The 18,012-nt window shown below is 44.2% G+C and overlaps 1 protein-coding gene across 21 annotated transcripts in view; it reads right to left on the bottom strand.

Annotated features, from left to right (window-relative positions):
- PTPRF (protein tyrosine phosphatase receptor type F) overlaps positions 1–18,012 on the bottom strand; it is a 560,345-nt gene that overhangs the window by 265,451 nt on the left and 276,882 nt on the right. For all 21 annotated transcript variants that reach the window (XM_065555287.1, XM_065555291.1, XM_065555298.1 and 18 more), the window contains 2 exons: positions 8,055–8,200; positions 6,035–6,176 (listed from right to left, as the gene is read on the bottom strand). In XM_065555287.1, the coding sequence (XP_065411359.1) occupies positions 6,035–6,176; positions 8,055–8,200 (288 nt within the window). The remainder of the gene's footprint in view (positions 1–6,034; positions 6,177–8,054; positions 8,201–18,012) is intronic.

The raw sequence follows: 18,012 nt of genomic DNA, 5'->3' as shown, positions 1-18,012 counted from the left end.
GGTGACTGGGCAACAAAATGGCAGATGAAATTCAATGTTGATAAATGCAAAGTAATGCACATCGGAAAACATAATCCTGATTATACATACAAACTGATGGGGTCAAAATCAACTGTTACCACTCAAGAAAGAGATCTTGAAGTCATCGTGGTTAGTTTTCCAAAAACATCTGCTCAATGTGCAGTCAAAAAAAACAGAATGTTATGAACCATTAGGTACAGAGAAAATATCATAATACTATATAAATCCACAATACCGCCACACCTTGAATACTGTAGTTCTGGTCACCTCATCTCAAAAAAAATATTAGAATTGAAAAAAAGTAGAGAGAAGGGCAACAAAAATTATTAGAGCTATGGAACAGCTTCTATATGAGGAGAGATTAAAACGCCTGGAACTGCTCAGCTTAGAAAAGAGACAGCTAACGAGAGAATATGACAGCGGTCTATAAAATGCGAATGCTGTGGAGAAAGTGAATATGGAAGTGTTGCATCCCTTCATATAACATGCAAACCCAATAAATTACTAGGCAGCAACTTTAAAAAGAATTATACAAGTTCCTGGAGGATGGGTCCATCAATGGCTATAAGCCAGGATGCTCAGGGACACAACCCCGTACTCTGGGTGTCCCTAGTCTCCGACTGCCAGAAGCTGGGAGTGGAGGACAGGGAATGGATCACTCAATAATTGCCCTGCTCTGTTCATTTCCTCCTAAGCGCCTGGCATTGGCTGCTGTCAGCAGACAGGATTCTGGGCTAGAGGGACCATTGGTCTGACCCAGTGTGCCCGTTCTTATGGTCTTTGGCTGACAAAATTACTTCTCAATTGCCTCATTTGCAGCCAGGAAAGCCACTCTCTTTAACTAAATTAGAAAACAACATTAAAGTAATGCTACATTTCTCGTTTAATCTGACATAAGTACGGAAATTTAGAATTCAGCACCTAGATTCTGAGGTGATGGGTGATTTGTAGGTATCAAAGATAGAACAGCTGCACCACAGGATACCCTGGCGTGTCTAGATATTAGCAGCACACAGGATACAATGATGAAACAACTGCTATTACCCAGGCAATACAAGGTGAGTTAAACAGTGATTGTGAATACTCTTGGCCCTAGTTAAAGTTAAGTCCTTAATGCTCATCTCTACCCCTATGATTCTCGGGGAGTCAGAACCTCAAGAAACCTCCTATTCCCCCCCCCCCCCCCCCAAGATCTCATTTTGCAGTCACCACCTTAACAGCTGAGAAATGAACAAGACTTTGAGGTAGTCAACATGGCTGCTAAGTCTGCCTGTCAGAGCAATATACGGGTATCTGCTGTTGAGCAGTGCAAGGCATTCTTTCCTCATGAGTAGAACGTGCACCTTGCCACCAGGGGGCTTGAGACTGAACAGTGAACGCGGCTCTCCAGCAGGCCAGGGTAGAGCATCACACATCGCTCATCCACAAATAATTGGCTTAATTTTAACTTTTGTTAAAAACATGGTACACCACCAGCTAAGGCAAAAAATCCTTCTAGGCAGCTCTGTTCCTATCCATGTCACAGTGCTCTTAGGAAGTTTCCCAATGCAGCAAAGCATGCAGAGACTCTCTGTACTGCAGCACTCTGGAATGCAATGTTTACAGAGGGCATTTAACCCAATATCACATCAGTCTCTTCTAGACAGTTAGACCAACTTCAGTGAAAAAGAACATTGGGATTTGAATTTGTGGCACAGTCTCCCAAGGGAGAGTATAGAAGACTTATTTCTTAGGCCATATAAAACTAGACTCCTTGAGCAAATACAGGGGAGAACAGTCGTGTATTGGCCAGGAGGATGGACAAGACATTTCTAATCTCATCTTCTTCTACAGAAAGGGAACATTTCATCCCTCGTAAGATGAGCTACAGTGTACATTTGGGGTTGCAGCATTCAACTTTGCGTACAGACATACTGCATCTAAACCAAACCAAACTCTCCTCCATAATCCATCTAATTTTATAACTGTTATTGGCACATTTTTTCTTGGCAAGAAGATGTAAAAGAAAATGAGACAAACATTAGCCCAAAGGGGATGTTCCAACTGATCCTTTTGTAACTAACCAAGCATAGACAAGGATTAAACACAGCTAACTTTTGTTTACCACTGCAATGCTGAAAACGCTGTTAGATGAGTGTTTACAACAGGACATATTGTTTCAGGCCTTTGGAGATCCAGCTCTCTGCAGAAATCATTTGCAACTGTCAAATGTTTATCATCTGCAGTGTTTCAAACTGGGTAACTCCAGGAACTGGGAAGGAGCCAGCAGATGGTGAAAGAAATTAAGCTCATGACATGGTTCAGTAATCAGTGAACCACAATCAGAAGGAGGTGCTTCCCACCCCGATACAATGTAGTCTGGAGTTTTACTAGATTCTGGGGCTCCATTAAAATGCACCAGAACTTCCCTGACTTCTGGCAGGGAAAGTCCATCAAGTGAAACTAACCTAGTGGATTAATTGAAACTAAAGCCTACTGTGTACGTAGTCCCTCTGTTGCTATTTTGCTTCTCCTCAAGAGGAGCTACTCCATGGCAGAGTTTGGCAGCACACCAAAGATGAATGCACTGGGGCTCAAAACAAGCTCAGTTACGTAGCAGATAATAAGTTTAGGATACAAGGCCTGAGGGATTTCTGTAAACGAATGCTGGAAATGGAAGTTAGAGATAATATTTTAGCATTCATTAAACTTAAAACAAGGAGAATTAAGCTCTAAATGTATTTCTTCAATGTTGCCTTGATATGACACAACATGCTCTGGGCAGCAGAGGGCTGAAAAGTCTGTTCACAGAGCATCAAGGTTCACCGAGGTTCAGATCATTTCTCACCACTGTTTATTCAGGCTACAAACTGCAGTGTAACGACGCCTATGTTCCAAATTCTTGGGAGAAAGCACAGTACTTCTCAGCTGAGCGAGCTCACTACACTGGCCAGGTGATGGTAAACCCTGGTGAAAGATCCTGCGCTACTTTTTCCCTATGCCTGCCAATTGGAATTTGCAAATTAATACTGACAGAATGCAGATTACGAGAGACCAGTGGAGAACATAATTACCTCTGCCTTTCTTAATATAGCGACGAAGCTGAAGATGCAAGGCATTTTGTTAAAGAGCACTAAGTGGAGACTCCTGTAATCAGGTTGTTCAGGGTAGGAAATATTGCCAAATTCTTGCCACACTGCTCATCCTTCGATTTACATTTCATATAATCGCCCTACTTAAAAAGCTCTATAATGCTAGACGTAATCCTGCACACTACAACTGGATAATATATTTATTAATTTGTTACATGGAGTACCCACTAACTATCCCTGAAGGTTTCCTTGGGAATGTGTGTCAATTTATTGATTCGAACCCTCCCCTGTTTGCTTTGCTTTCACCCTGCTGCTAGGCATGCAAGAGTGTACTTGTATGCTGCTCCAGGTCATAATTGAAAAAGACAGAAATGTTCAATATGACTCATACATAATTCAGCTTATCAGCTGCCCAGGAGAAAAAGAGAAGAGGAGGTGTTCGCATGTCTACCTCACCCGCTATCAACAGGAGAAATAATTTTCAATTACACTAAGTATATGCAGCTCTGCTCACAAACTGGATTTGAAGTTAGACAGAAAAAAATAGGGAGATGGAAGCAGCAGATTAAGGATGTAGCAGGGAATCAAACTGTTCCAGAACATTCACATGTTTGAGCTCCTGGCTCCTACAGGAAGAGATGAGACTCCAGCTTGTCTCTGAATAGAGTAAGTTAGCAATCAGAAAAGACAATGTGCCACTGATGCACAAAACCCAGCAGAAAGCTAAATCAAATAAAGCTCCAGATTAGTCTGCAATGAGGACAACAGAGAAGTCAGCTAAACCCTGAGTGTTGTGAACTTCTGGCTTCAATGCTAAGGTCTGTGTCCTAAAGATCAAATTGTGGATAAGAATTCAAAAGGTTGTAATGTAAAATCAATACGTGCTGTGTCTTTAGCAGCATGTACCCCTGAGAATGTCTGTGATCAGCAGAGCTCTGCCGTGCACCTGGGATCTCTGCACTAGTCAAGCAAGCTCTTGAAAGACAGCAGGTCTGCACTATTTCAATTTCCACCTGACAGCAATTACAAAAATTATGTTAACCTTGCTATCAGTGAGAAAAGCCAAACCCCACTAAGTTGCCTGAGCATTTCACCCTCCTATTTAATTTTCTCATTTGCCTCACACAAATCATGTTCCATTTCCAAACAGCTTGGTGGAATTCTTGTTGAGGAAGAAAAGCAAGAGAAAGGGGAGCCTGGGCCAAAAAATATTCCCTGAGATGTGAGTGCTGGAGGGCGCTCTGCAGGATCAGCTGGCCAGGCCTCGTACACACGCTGACAGTACCTGAGCAAAGAGAGACGTGGTTTCAGGTATAGCCACAACGCAGGAGAAGCGTCACAAACCCCCATGCTCATGCATAGCAGCCATCAGGTGCAATGTGGAAATGGGCACAACAAACAGGGGCATCGAGAATAGAAGGGCAAAGATTTGGCTAAAAAAATAAGAACTTATCTGTAAAAATCCTCAAAGGAGAAAAAAGTGTAAGTCATTGTGTCCACGTCTAATTAGCTGTGTACCATATTTGAACGAACGGAGCTCATCTTCTCCCTCAGCCCCAAGGAATGTGAGTGGGAGATTCCCTGGTCCCCCTGGGTGTGCATGCACCCAACAAACCAGCACATACCGGGTTGAAAGAGACGTTCCATTTTAAACTCCATTTCCACTCCCTCAGAACTTTCATCAATATTTGCCTTTGGGGATGAAATTCCCTGCTTAATTGCAGCCAACAGCACACATTTACTTTTTTACACTGTGGTAACGCCCACCATGGGCTTGGTGCTTCCTCTAGAGCGGAGGTAGGCAGATGGGGAATGGAGGCCTGAAACTGTGTGAGTTACTTCATGGGAAGTATGCAGTGGAGCAAAGAACTGAACAGTTTCCCAAGCCTCTGGCTAGTGCCCTATCCACTGGAGCGTCCTTCCTCTTTGCTAAGTCTGGCACCAACAAACAAAACCAGGAACTTCAGCCAAATGTTGTGGTTTAGTTCTCATAGTACAGTTAAGCCCTCTTCACTGTAGGATTATTCAATAGTTTATCCATACCAAGTATTCTGCTTCATCTTCTGTTGGAAAACAGCCCTTCCTCTTTTATCAGAGATATCGAATGCAAATAAAAATTCCACTTGGAGGAAGTCCTGCATTTGAGCACCTCAGGGCAATTTACAGAGTCCCTATATAAACAAATACTATCATATCCATGTATAGTAAAATAAGTAACTTTATCTTAGACAAAAGTGGACAATAATTATTACAATTACATGGAAAAAAACAATGGTATCTAAAGACACTGTCCCTTTATACGAAATACAGACAAAAACCATTTAAAAGCAGGACCGGCACAAGAACTAAAATAAAAGTCATATTATACTGCAGGCAAGTATCAAGATCTTTATATCAAGCGTACTGCTTTATGTAGCCACTCCAGTCCTCCGTAAAGAGAGGAAACAGAATTGAAAGTTATTACTACAACAAAAAGTAAAAACAGCTAAATTCCACACCAGCTGCAAAAGCTGAAGAGCAACTTGCAAACCCATACACAACAAACTGGCAATTTAGTCCAGATGGGGTAGAAATATAGATTAAGTTTTTCACATTTCAAAGTGCAGGTTCTTAGATACCATGGAGAGGGGCACTGTAGGACAGACGAGAAAGACCATAAAGGTGTGTGTCTGGCTAGATCCCAAAAGCTGGTAGTGGGCATGGCACAGATGCACTTCAAAGCGAAGCTCACAATCTACAGCTCCTTCCTGCTCATAAACATTAACAGACAAAGACTTCTGTCATTGAAGGAAACGATGGCCACTAATACTGGAGGCCTACGGCATTCCAGAACTAATCCAGAATACCTCAGTATTATCTGGAGTCACTAAGAAAACCTGTAGATATCAAAGCCAGAAAACATACCATCAGCCACTCTGCCAACATGAGAGATTCTCACCTACCTTCTAACACTGTTAATTTGGCACTGGTGTTTATCTCCCCAACACTGTTGGTTGCGGTGCACTCATAGATTGCTTCATCTCGATGAACACGCAGGGGTTGAATCCGGAGAACTGATCCTGACCCATCATCAAACTCAATAACCTGGACAAGGAAAAGAAAAGAGTTTTTTATTGGCTCCTACTGAAATGGAGACTGAAAGTGAGAATGAATTCAGGAATAGAATCCATAAATACAAATATACCACCTGACAAAAGAGACGTTCCTTATCCAGTGAAGCAAGAAACTTCAGGATTAGGAATATACTTGCCCTTTGAGGAGTCCCGGAACAAAAGGAGATCCAATGCTGTTCTTTATGAAACAATTAAAACTTGAAAAAATATCAACCCGCTAATACAGATGTGGATCCTCTGACTTAAAACATCTGGACCATATTTACACTGGGGATTTTACTAATCACACTGATGGATTTTATTGCCAACTTTAACCCTGATAAAATATAAAAGAACAGTGCTCTAAGATCCTGTGGATTAGAAGAGAAATATCGATAAGTGCGGGACAATATGCTGAGCCACTTCAGCAATCACGGACTTCAATAGTAGCTGAGGATGCTTGGTACCTTCTAGAATCGGGCCCTTCACAACAGTGGCACAATCAACAGTGACATAATTACAGTTCCTTTCCTAGTATAATCAGCAGTCACTCATCTTTCCATCATGCGAAGGTGGGAGAAGTATTACTCCAACTCTTCTACATGGCAGAGAAGAGGGGAACTTGCTATGCTACAGGACCGTTATAAACTACTCTTTAATGGCAGGTTGCAAAGCCACAGCCTCAGGCCACAGTTAACTTTAGACTTATCCTGTTTCAATTACTGAAAGGAGCAAAACAACGGACACATGGAAAACTGAACTATGTTTGTGGTAATAAAGGAGGCAGGGCTACGCCTTAGGGGCACAGACCTCACCTCATCAGGTTATCACTCAGGTCACATATGAAGTGACTCAGCAATGCTGAGCACTAGGACGACCTGCTTCAAGCCCAGACACTGTGCGACCCCCTCTCCTGCATGCAGTGCTGTGTCCCGTGAAAAACTCTTAATGCTACACATCCAAAGGATAAAGAAGAAAAAACTGACAGGAGTGGTCAGCAGAAACCACTGGAGATGAAAGAAGTGGCAGGAAACAAGAGAAACAGGCAGAAGGTGAAAGATAAGTAGGGTGAGAAAAGTCACTGGTGAGAAGTCTCCTGTGCCCAAGGTAGAAAACGGACACAAGAAAACCCACTTCAGGTGCCAGGAAGTGGCAGATGGGTCAGAGGAGGCTGCTCCAATAAGAAAAGCAAAACCATCAAAGAGATGGAAACACAGAGGAAGGGTTAGATTCCCAAGAGTGGAGGGGGAAAAAGGGCATGACCCAAAGGGAAGATAGGAGGAGAGGTGGGGAGAGGAACTCAAATTGCTTTTCCCATTAAAAATCTTAACACAATGTAGGGTGGGAAGCCCTGTTTGCCCCATCCCTGTTACTCTAAAGAAAATTCAGATTCTGCCTTTGGCCTCTCCCCCCTATTCCTATTCTAATCTAAATCAGACCCAGAGATGGCAGCAGTGCTGTCCGGAAAGCTTCCTGCTAGAGCTTGGGCACCCCATTTCGGTCTGCTTGGTGCTGAAAGGCTAAGCAGGCTTCCATGCCCGCTCCCCTCCCCCACTCGAACACACAAAAATCCTACATAAATCTACTGTTTGTTATGACCTAGCTCTGACTTCTTAGTTAGTGGCTGCTACTGGTTCTGGGGTAACTGAGGCTAGACCAGAACAGGCATTCGGTATGTTTAGTCAAATTCTGGCTCCCCATGGCAATGTCTGACCTAAGGCAGGGCTCACTGAAGGAAGGGAAATTTTCCCTTGCAGCAGTTCTCAGCCTCTTCTCCTATAGCAACTGACAGAAACTCAGGCTCTGACACTGGTTACTGTGAAGCTAAGATCTGCAAGGAATAGATTTGGTTCCAGATCTCTGTAGTTACCTCAAAACGCTGGGAGCTGACCTTCTTCCCCTTCTTCATCCATGTGATGCGAGGCTTGGGCTCTCCTGTTGCCTGGCACACAAACGAGGCCACTCCTCCAGAAATCCCAATCTGATCTTCGGGAGCTTTCATAAAGCTTGGCTTGCCTGGAAGAAAACCACACCATCAGCGGTGAGCCACCTCAGATAACCAAGGGATACATCAGTAAAGAAACTGGGTACCATGTTATCCCAAGTTATAGGACCACCAGTGTCACTACTTTAAAACCCAATTTTAATGACTTTACTCATACCAATTCAGTGTAGACTGCAGCATAAGCACGGTTTCAGCTCAGAAACATTTTTTTCTTAAATAAAATAGTTCATCTGGTTGCATGGAAATGAAGGCAATGCAGACTCCCACTCACACTGACTCAGGCAGATGACACTGGGACAGGTTTTTCTGCTCTAATTTAAAACCTGTTCATTTTGTAAATATAAAATTTTGCAGGTGAATAATGTGATCATGTCACTGGAAATTACAGAACAGCTGAGACGTTGAGGTTTACTGAGCGCATGCTGCACCTGAGAACTTTCAGAATCTAGTCAAAATCAATGCACAATTGAGTCTTTAATTCAAACATAGGTTCCGATCGACCTAAAGATCCAAGGATCCCTACATCTGTCCAGCCTGGCATGTGACCGGTAAAAGACTTAACTAAAACTGGGAGTGAGCAGAGAAACCAAAGGGACATTCAGGCCTGAGCGACTCCAAAAACGTAGAAATTTAGTGATCAATAGAAGACCTTTCGTGAAATATGGCCTTGTTTTCCGAGCGTATATGACTCTGCTCCAGCTCGATATAATTAGTGATTTGATTTGAACATAGTGTTCATATTTTTCTTAGACAGATTCAGTCCCACAGAATACTGCAGCTCTTGGTCAGGTAGGTATTTTGGCAAGCGTTATATGCTTTGCCTGGTTAGGAGTGTGAGGCACACATGCTGTCATTTCTATAAAACAATAAAACCTCTCTCCCACTCACCAACTCACAGACACACACAGTTAAAACCAGCCCATGATGATTCCTATCACCACTTGAGTTAAAAAAATCACAGGTGGTTAGGGAGGGAACCACTCTCCTGCAGAGCTCAGGAGCAGCTTGGGGGGGGGGGGGGGGGGGGGGGGGGGGGATGAGGAAGAGGAGGGAACCTTCCTCCTGTGAAGCTCAGTAGCTGTGCAAAAAGAAGGGAAAAACCATCTCCCTGCCTTCTCCTTCCCTGCTAACAAACAACAGAAAAATCCGGGGGGCTCTTCTGGCGTTGTAGGAGAAGTCTTCCGTTGAGCGACCTGCCGAATAATTTGTGAAGGGCTGGCTGAAACAGTCACAGCACGTCTAACCTGAGTACTGCACTGGCTCCATATACTTATTGTTAAGAATTAGTCAAATTTTAATACACAAACCCATTCCCTCTTCCCCCCCCCCCCCAGTGCCAGAACATCTGAAGAGAATTTTTTCATTGGCTGGGTTGAAAACTGAGACCCTATCCCCACCTAAACCCAAAATTCTCTTTCTATTTTACCATGTGCTAACTGGTCACGTTAAATCCTAGTCTCTCCCTAGACTTAAGATCAACCAGTTAGCACATGGAAACAACCCGCCCTGGCTTGAGCAGAGTGCGAGTCAGCTCAAACCAGCGAGCACCATCTAACTACACAACTTCTAATGCTAGTCTAGACAAAGTCACAGAGGACCAAAGCCTGTTCTCTGCTTCCCCCCGCCAAGGGCCTAGAGAAGCAGCAGCAGGCCAAGGGCAATGCCACCCACATTCTATATGCAACACAATGTGCTACTCCCCTTTATTTGCTTGGGATCAACACAACTTGCTTGTCAGTAACTACTGTGCACTCAGGTAATACCTGATTACCATGGGTCGGGGAACTGCCCTGGATCTAGAAGGAAAGGATATACAATATTTTTCAATAGGCCAATGCCATTAGCAAGGACGATGGCAAAGCCTTTGCGAGCATGAGACGAGGCCATATTCTAGCCTGATTCAGAAACATGCAGTCATCTCCTCACCAGACACCTGGATTACCCAGGTACCTGAATCAGCAATCTCGTAAAGAATCTGTAAAAGGGATCTGCAGAGGCCTGGGGAATCAAATGGAGTAAAACAAGCGTCAGAGGAGAGGTGACTCATCTCGCCACGCAGTCAGTGGAACCATCAATGCCAAAGGGAGAGAGATGCCCAACCACTGTAACTAGAGACACAAGGTGGGTGAGGTAATATCTTTTATTGGACCAATTTCTGTTGGTGAGAGATGGCTCTCTCACCAACAGAAGTTGGTCCAATAAAAGATATTACCTCACCCACCTTTTCTCTCTCATAGCCTGGGACGGATATCATTACAACGACACTGTACAACAGTGGTAACTAGAGGCTGTTGAAATGTGAACTACGAAGTTCGTAGATGACAGCAAACAACAGAGCCTAGTGCAGTGGGGGAGCCTTTCAAGTCTGGCAACATACACTCATACACAGAAGAGGACCTGGGGATTACAGTGGATGAGAAGCTGGATATGAGTCAGCAGTGTGCCCTTGCTGCCAAGAAGGCCAACGGCGTATTGGGCTGCATTAGTAGGAGCATGGCCAGCAGATCGAGAGAAGTGATTATTCCCCTCTATTCGACACTGGTGAGGAATATTGTGTCCAGTTTTGGTCCCCCCACTACAGAAGGGATGTGGACAAATTGGAGACAGTCCAGCGGAGGGCAACAAAAATGATTAGGGAGCTGGGGCACATGACTTATGAGGAGAGGCTGAGGGAACTGGGGTTATTTAGTCTGCAGAAGAGAAGAGAAGAGTGAGGGGGGATTTGATAGCAGCCTTCAACTACCTGAAGGGGGGTTCCAAAGAGGATGGAGCTTGGCTGTTCTCAGTGGTGGCAGACGACAGAACAAGGAACAAAATGGTCTCAAGTTGCAGTGGGGGAGGTCTAGGTTGGATATTAGGAAACACTATTTCACTAGGAGGGTGGTGAAGCACTGGAATGGGTTCCCTAGGGAGGTGGTGGAATCTCCATCCTTAGAGGTTTTTAAGGCCCAGCTTGACGAAGCCCTGGTTGGGATGATTTAGTTGGGGATTGGTCCTGCTTTGAGCAGGGGGTGGGACTAGATACATCCTGAGGTCCCTTCCAACCCTGGTATTCTGTGATTCTATTCTATGATTCTATGAACTTGAAACTTGTGCTATTCAACCCAGTGGCAGAGAGCTGATTGGCCCAACCATACAGGAAACAAGCTGTTACATATTCATGGATCAAAAACGCACCTCACAGGAGATGAGGGCTTACTGACTAAGGAGCAAGTGTGGCCCACCATTATTATTGTTCGTTTGTTCTGCAGCAGCATCCAAAAGTCACAAAGAGGAACAGGGCCTACAGGTATACACGGTCCTTTCCCCAAAAAACACGTGAACTGAAAAAAGCAAGACAAACCTGACCCAACCATAGAAATGAGCAGAAACGAGACAGGGTTAGGCTTCCAGAGAATGATTTCTAAGGGCTTGTCTACACTACAGGTAATGTCAGTATAACTTTTGTGGCGCACCCACAAGTGATATAAGTTACACTGACCGGCTGGCCGATGCGGATAGCGCTATGTTGGCGGGAGAGGCGGTGGTTTTATTATGCCAACAGGAGAGCTCTCTCCCGTTGGCACATAGCGTCTTCACCAGATGCTGTGTCTGTGCGCCACTGTAGCGCTTCTAGTGTAGACACCTAAGACACTGAAATTTTATGGCTCCTTGTCGTGTCTGCAGCAGAGACGCAGAGTCCTGACACTAAAGACAAGTAATTATTAGTTGTGGTTGCCTGACTTACATTGATTCCACATGTTTACTTATCTGTAATCACATCTACTTCTACTTAATTTATATTCATATATATTTGTATTTATTCCCCTCTACCATCTCCCCCAGTGAAATACTGATTTACTGTTCATGTTGATTGTGGTGTGATTGACTGGTTTGAAATGCCGGGTGTTGAGCTGATTTGTCTTGTATTGAATTTCTGCAGTTGATTTGTTCTTTTGATGTTGTTATTTACTTTGTGATGCTAGTAAACTAGTGTAAATTTATTAAATGACAAATACAACAGAATCCAAAACTTCTGTCCTTGAAGAACACAGTTCAAACATATATCGCATTATATACCTGTTCCCCAGACTGTGCATGCTGAGAACTTATTGATTTTTTTAAACACACAAAATAAAATTTTTAAAAAAGGAACAAGGGGAAATTGGACTTGCACAGGAATAAAACCTGGAAAATTCATAGCCTTGTTCAGCTTGCATTTACACCATTGGAATGACTCTCTCATTCCCTACACATTTCATTAAGCAACACCACTTTCTGGCAACCACCTAAATGCACAGGGAGTGTATTGGTTACAAAGGTATATCTGTATATAAAACAAATTCCACACAACACATTTTGAGACAATAAAAAACATAATTAATTAATTCTGAGTGTCCTAAAGAAGAAGAAAAAACCCCTGAAGTTTGGAAGCCAGGAAATTCTGAGTTAAGATTATACAAACAACAAAGACTCAGATTTCATGTCCTGGCCACCTGACCACATATAGGGATAGGGATATGTGTGACCACTATACCTCCAAATAACACCCGTACCCCCATATTCACCACTTGCTTATGGGTAGGACATGCTTTGTACAAAGTATGCCTTGTGAGGTGTCATTTGAAAAGTTATAATTTGTTGAGTATCATTATCCTGTCAAAACGTGTGCATCATCACTGTATATGAAGTTAAGAAATTTTGCTCTGTTTGATACTGAACCATGTTGTGAGTCTAGGAAACGCCCACAGACTAACTCTTCAGTGTCAACAAAGGAGTGACCAACATCCAGCCAGGTGTTAAGCGACCATCTGGGCCATTCACTAGCAGGAGAGATGTAAACAAGAGAGTTACAGTGAGAGAGACACCCTGAGCTAGCGAGTTAAGGGGGCAGAGCAATTCCACAGTCCAGGTTGTACCCCGGGGCATGTCACACTACAAACCACCAAGACTCAGATCTTGTGTCCTGGCCTTCTGACCACATCCAGGGATTAGGGGTATGTCAACAACTCTTGAAACTTATGTCAGTGACGATTAAGGCTAAGATTTTGTCACAGATATTTTTAGCAAAAGTCGGGGACAGGTCATGGACAATAAAGAAAAATTCACGGAAGCCCGTAACCTGTCCCTGACTTTTGCTAAAAATATCAATGACAAAATGGGGAACTCAGCTGCAGGGGTCCCCACACCGCTCACAGCAGCTAGGCAGCTGCGGGGGCCTGCTCGGCGGTCCGGGCCGCTGCAGGTTGAAATCATGGAGGTGGCTGGAAGTCACAGATTCCATGACATTCGCAACCTCCATGAAAATAGCATAGTCTTAGTGACAATTAACGAAAAGGTCATAGTCCACAGGTCCTCAGTCACGGTATCACTGAGTAAAAGGTGTCTGACTGACTTCTTTCCAGAGTAAGCAGATTAGAGTTCAACCACTAAAATATGTTAAGGGGAGAGGGACAAGAAGCAGGGATGGACCAGGGAAAGGCCTGAGCAATCCATTTAACCTGTTTGTTAATCCTGTTTTCAATGTCTCTCTCTCCGGGTAGCCACTGGAGACACAGCAAGAAAACTGTATACTGCAAATACTCAACATGCAATTTTTTTTAATCACACACAATTCTTCCCTCCCCCACTTTAAATTGGGCAAAGTGACTAGTCCCTATGGCAGGGGTGGGAAAACTACGGGCCATGGGCCACATCCAGCCCACAGGACCATCCTGCCCGGCCCCTGAGCTCCTGGCCAGGCAGCTAGCCCCCGCTCCCCCCCGCTGACCCCCTCCCCACAGCAACGCCGCAGGGCGGGCAGCGCTCTGGGTGGCGGGGCTGCGTGCTCATGCAGGCAGCGCGGCAGTATGTCAGGCTCTGACCGGGAGGCGCCGCTGCCAGACATTCTGCTCTGAGTGGCATGGTAAGGGGGCCGGGACAGGGGGGTTGGATATGGGGCAGGAAGGGGACAGGGAGCAGGGGGCGGTTGGATGGGGCAAGGGAACAGGAGGGGTTGGATAGACGTGGGAGTCCCGGGGGGCCTGTCGGGGGTGAGAGGTGTGAATAAGGGTTGGGGCAGTCACGGGACAGGGAGTGGGGGGATTGGATAGAGGGTGGGGTCCTGGGAGGGGGCCAACAGGGGACAAGGAGCGGGGGGGAGAGGGGGTTGGATGGGTTGGGAGTTCTGAGGGGGGCAGACCAGGAAGTGGAAAGTGGGAGGAGGCGGATAGGGGGCGGACAAATTGCAAATGTGAAAAATAAAATATTTTTTCAAGGGAACAATATGCACTTTCATGCTCAGGGTCCAGGAATAGTTAAACAGATTTTACTCAAACGTTCTCAGAAAGATTTAGCTTTGGAATGAGACCAAGCTTGCGAAATTTCAGCCTGAGAGAGAAACTTCTGGGAATGTTCTAAGTGACTGAAGGGAGTGGTATAGGATGGCTGAATGCCCATCACAGCCTGACCTCACTCACCACCAGTGCAACACTGAAGATCTCTAGAAGAGTATCTGTTTCCCTCTATGGGCTCATTATTCAAAGTGACAGATCTCCAGAAGGTGCTCAACCCACACCCTTAAAGCAACTCTTATTCCACTCTTCACCCAAATAACGTTTTCTCGTCTATAGTGGGAATGGCAGCAACTGCTACAGTTAATGCTACTTAACTATTTCTATTTACTTACAACTTTATTACATTTTCCATGCTAGGGCTTTGCCTAAAAGTGAATTATTCCAGAAAATTGAAGGGGAAACAGTTCAGCATGTGAGTACGAAGAGTGAAAATGACACTTTTCTCACTATAAAGAAACATTGCAACATTAAAAAAAAAAAAAAAAAGGCTGTGCTCCAGGTAAAGCGGAAGGGTGACACTCTGCATGCTGATAGCCCTCTCTGAACGCAGCACTCTCTTCCGTTCCAAAGGGATTTTTATTTCACAGTTAATAGTGTTGGATAGTTACTCACTGAGCATACTCAGATTTTTGGCTAAAGCTTGTAACGTACACAGCCAAGGAAGGATTTGCTGTCAAAGAGGGCTAATTTAGTTTCCTAGTCACAGAAGAGTCTACACCACTATTTTGGTACAAATCAGTAGGGACACCCAGGAGCAGTCAGGTGGACTCTGGCAGACTTTAAGGGCTCAGGAAGGGTGCTCAGGTGCCCAGGAGAAAGGATCTCTTCCTCAAACTTGAAGAGATCTATGAGAATGATGCTGGAGAAAGCCAGGTGTACATGAGCACTACCTAATGGAGTTTGAAATGTACATTAGCCAACTGTCCCTGTGGATCTTATAAGGTGCAATGGGGCTGAGGAAGGACTCCTACAGACACTGGCAGGGAGGCAGGAGGGAGATTCATTCCGGCACATTGAAGAATTAGCAGCACAGCCTTCCCGAGACGCAATTCATTAGCTATGAAGTGGGACTATAAATACACTATTGTCCTGTGCTGTTCATGGGACCTGGACATCATGTACAACAAACTTTGTGAGTCAGGAGGCCTACTCACCAGCCACACACACACACACCCTCCCTCTCTTCAGCGGTTTCTTTATTTACTGAAACAGTTCAACCAACGAGGAGCCCTTGTGGCACCTTAGAGACTCCTCGTTGGTTTTGCGGATACAGACTAACACGGCTACCACTCTGAAACCTGAAACAGTTCAGTCTATGCAATGTTGTAGCCATGTTGGTCCCAGGATACTAGAGAGACAAGGTGGGTGAGGTGATATCTTTTATTGGACCAACTTCTGTTGGTGAGAGACACAAGCTTTTGAGCTTACACAAAGCTCTTCTTCAGGTCTGGGAAACATACTCAGAGTATCACAGCTAAATACAAGGTAGAACAGATTGTTTAGCATAAGTTGTTAACACATTTCTATGGACCATTCAAGGTGAAGGGGCCCATTAACACTCCTCCAGTCATGGTGAGGAGGAGATTTGTGGGTTACAGATTGCTGTAATAAGCCATAAAACCAGTGTCTCTATTCACGCTATAATTTTTAGTGTCTAACAAAGTTATGAATGTCACCTCAACTCAACGCATCTTCTGTAGACTCTATAAGTACCTGCCTGAAACCTAGGACATGCTCTGGGTCTTTCCTACAGCCGCCCTCTGTGAAGGATTCAACCCCTGCTCTCTGAGGGTATCTCCTACCCAACCTTCCCCTGACTTGTGCACAGAGCCCCTCTCACAGGTCCGTTCCCTGACCCCCGGCATCTCCCATTTGACTGAGCAGGCTCTCTCTTATAGGAAACACTACCATTGAGCTGTTAGTTGTTACCCTTGGTCACCTGACTCATCTGGTCAATCAGCCTTCACATTGGGTGCTGAGGCATGTGCATACCCCCCAGATGCAGATCCTGGTTACAGGTTTACTCTGCACTGGTTATATAAGGAACACTCTCTTCCTACTAACTTTGTAATGTCCAGGGTATGACAAGGAGCTCTCGCTTGAGACATGCCTATACAAATAGATTTATAGACTTGCTGGAACAGGCTAATATTTATCCTATGGATTTATTTCAAAACAAACATAGCTAGAAGTTTCCTTTTTATACCTTTTTAGATGCAAATCAAATCCTGATGCTTTTCAACATTTTGTATCTGAATCAAAGTTTATAACAAAAAAAAAGTTAATGTATTCTGAGAATCATACCATTCCTTCCATTCTCAGGGATTGTTTTAAGTCGGGGAGACCACCAAGGTCTATGAAAAAAATGAATTATTAAACACAGCTCTGTAATTAGATGGCTGAATATTCATTCACCTGGTAAAAAAGAGAAAATCATTCTATCATAATTCTACAGGTTATGGAGACTGACCATGTTTCTAAACAAAACAGAGGACCAGCCACAATCAACAGACTTCACACAGAGGGAGCTGGCATTTTATATGAAGGTTGTCACCACTTGGATTAAACTGAGATTATAATTTACACTCTTTTTGAGAAAAAATATGTAATGGATGAGATTAAATAACCCCCTCCAATCTGCAAAAATGTATGCATTGGGTAGCATTACCAATGTGAATAGCTTGCATTAAGTCAATGGGGAGACTGAATGAGACAGGAAGGATGGTCAAGTGGTTAGCCCTATAGCCTGGGATTTAGAAGACCCAGGTTCAATTCCCTACTCTGCCACAGACTCCAAGTCACTATGCTGCACGTCCCTATCTGTAACTCATACTTCCTTTCCTCACAGGAGTGCTGAAAGGACAAATACCTTAAGGGATGAGGTGGTGCTCAGATACCACAGAAATGGGGACCACACAAGTACCTTAGGCAGACAACAGCTTTACTCTGTGCATGGTTGGTCCTAGAATGGCAATGAACAGAGGCTGTGCGTACTACACACGAAAAAAGAATACCACAATTTTCATCCTGTATCACCTTTCACATAAATATGTATGAAGGATTGGTCCTCCCAGATTTATTCCACTGTTGAACCATGATTCCTCAATTAGCACATTTATCCCCCTTTGTGACCATTATTGTAAGTTGGATATTTTGAGTCGTCATAGTTGGAATACTATCTGACTGAATGTCTTTTGATTCAAAGGTTGTGATCTCAATTAATTTGTAATTTTAAAGTATGAAAGATCCTGCTAAGTCCTTTTAATATAGCTGATATACTAACCGTTTGCAATTATTTGTCTGTGATTATTTGCCAGGATGGACAGGGATGGTGTCCCTAGCCTCTGTTTGCCAGAAGCTGGGAATGGGTGATGGGATGGATCACTTGATGATTACCTGTTCTGTTCATTCCCTCTGGGGCACCTGGCATTGGCCACTGTCAGAAGACAGGATTCTGAGCTAGATGGACTTTTGGTCTGACCCAGTATAGCCATTCTTATGTTCTTATG

Source organism: Chrysemys picta, chromosome 8 (assembly GCF_011386835.1).
Source record: "Chrysemys picta bellii isolate R12L10 chromosome 8, ASM1138683v2, whole genome shotgun sequence".
Classification (NCBI taxonomy): Eukaryota; Metazoa; Chordata; order Testudines; family Emydidae; genus Chrysemys; species Chrysemys picta.
Note: the sequence above shows the minus strand (reverse complement) of the source record. Positions and strands in the feature narration are given on the sequence as shown.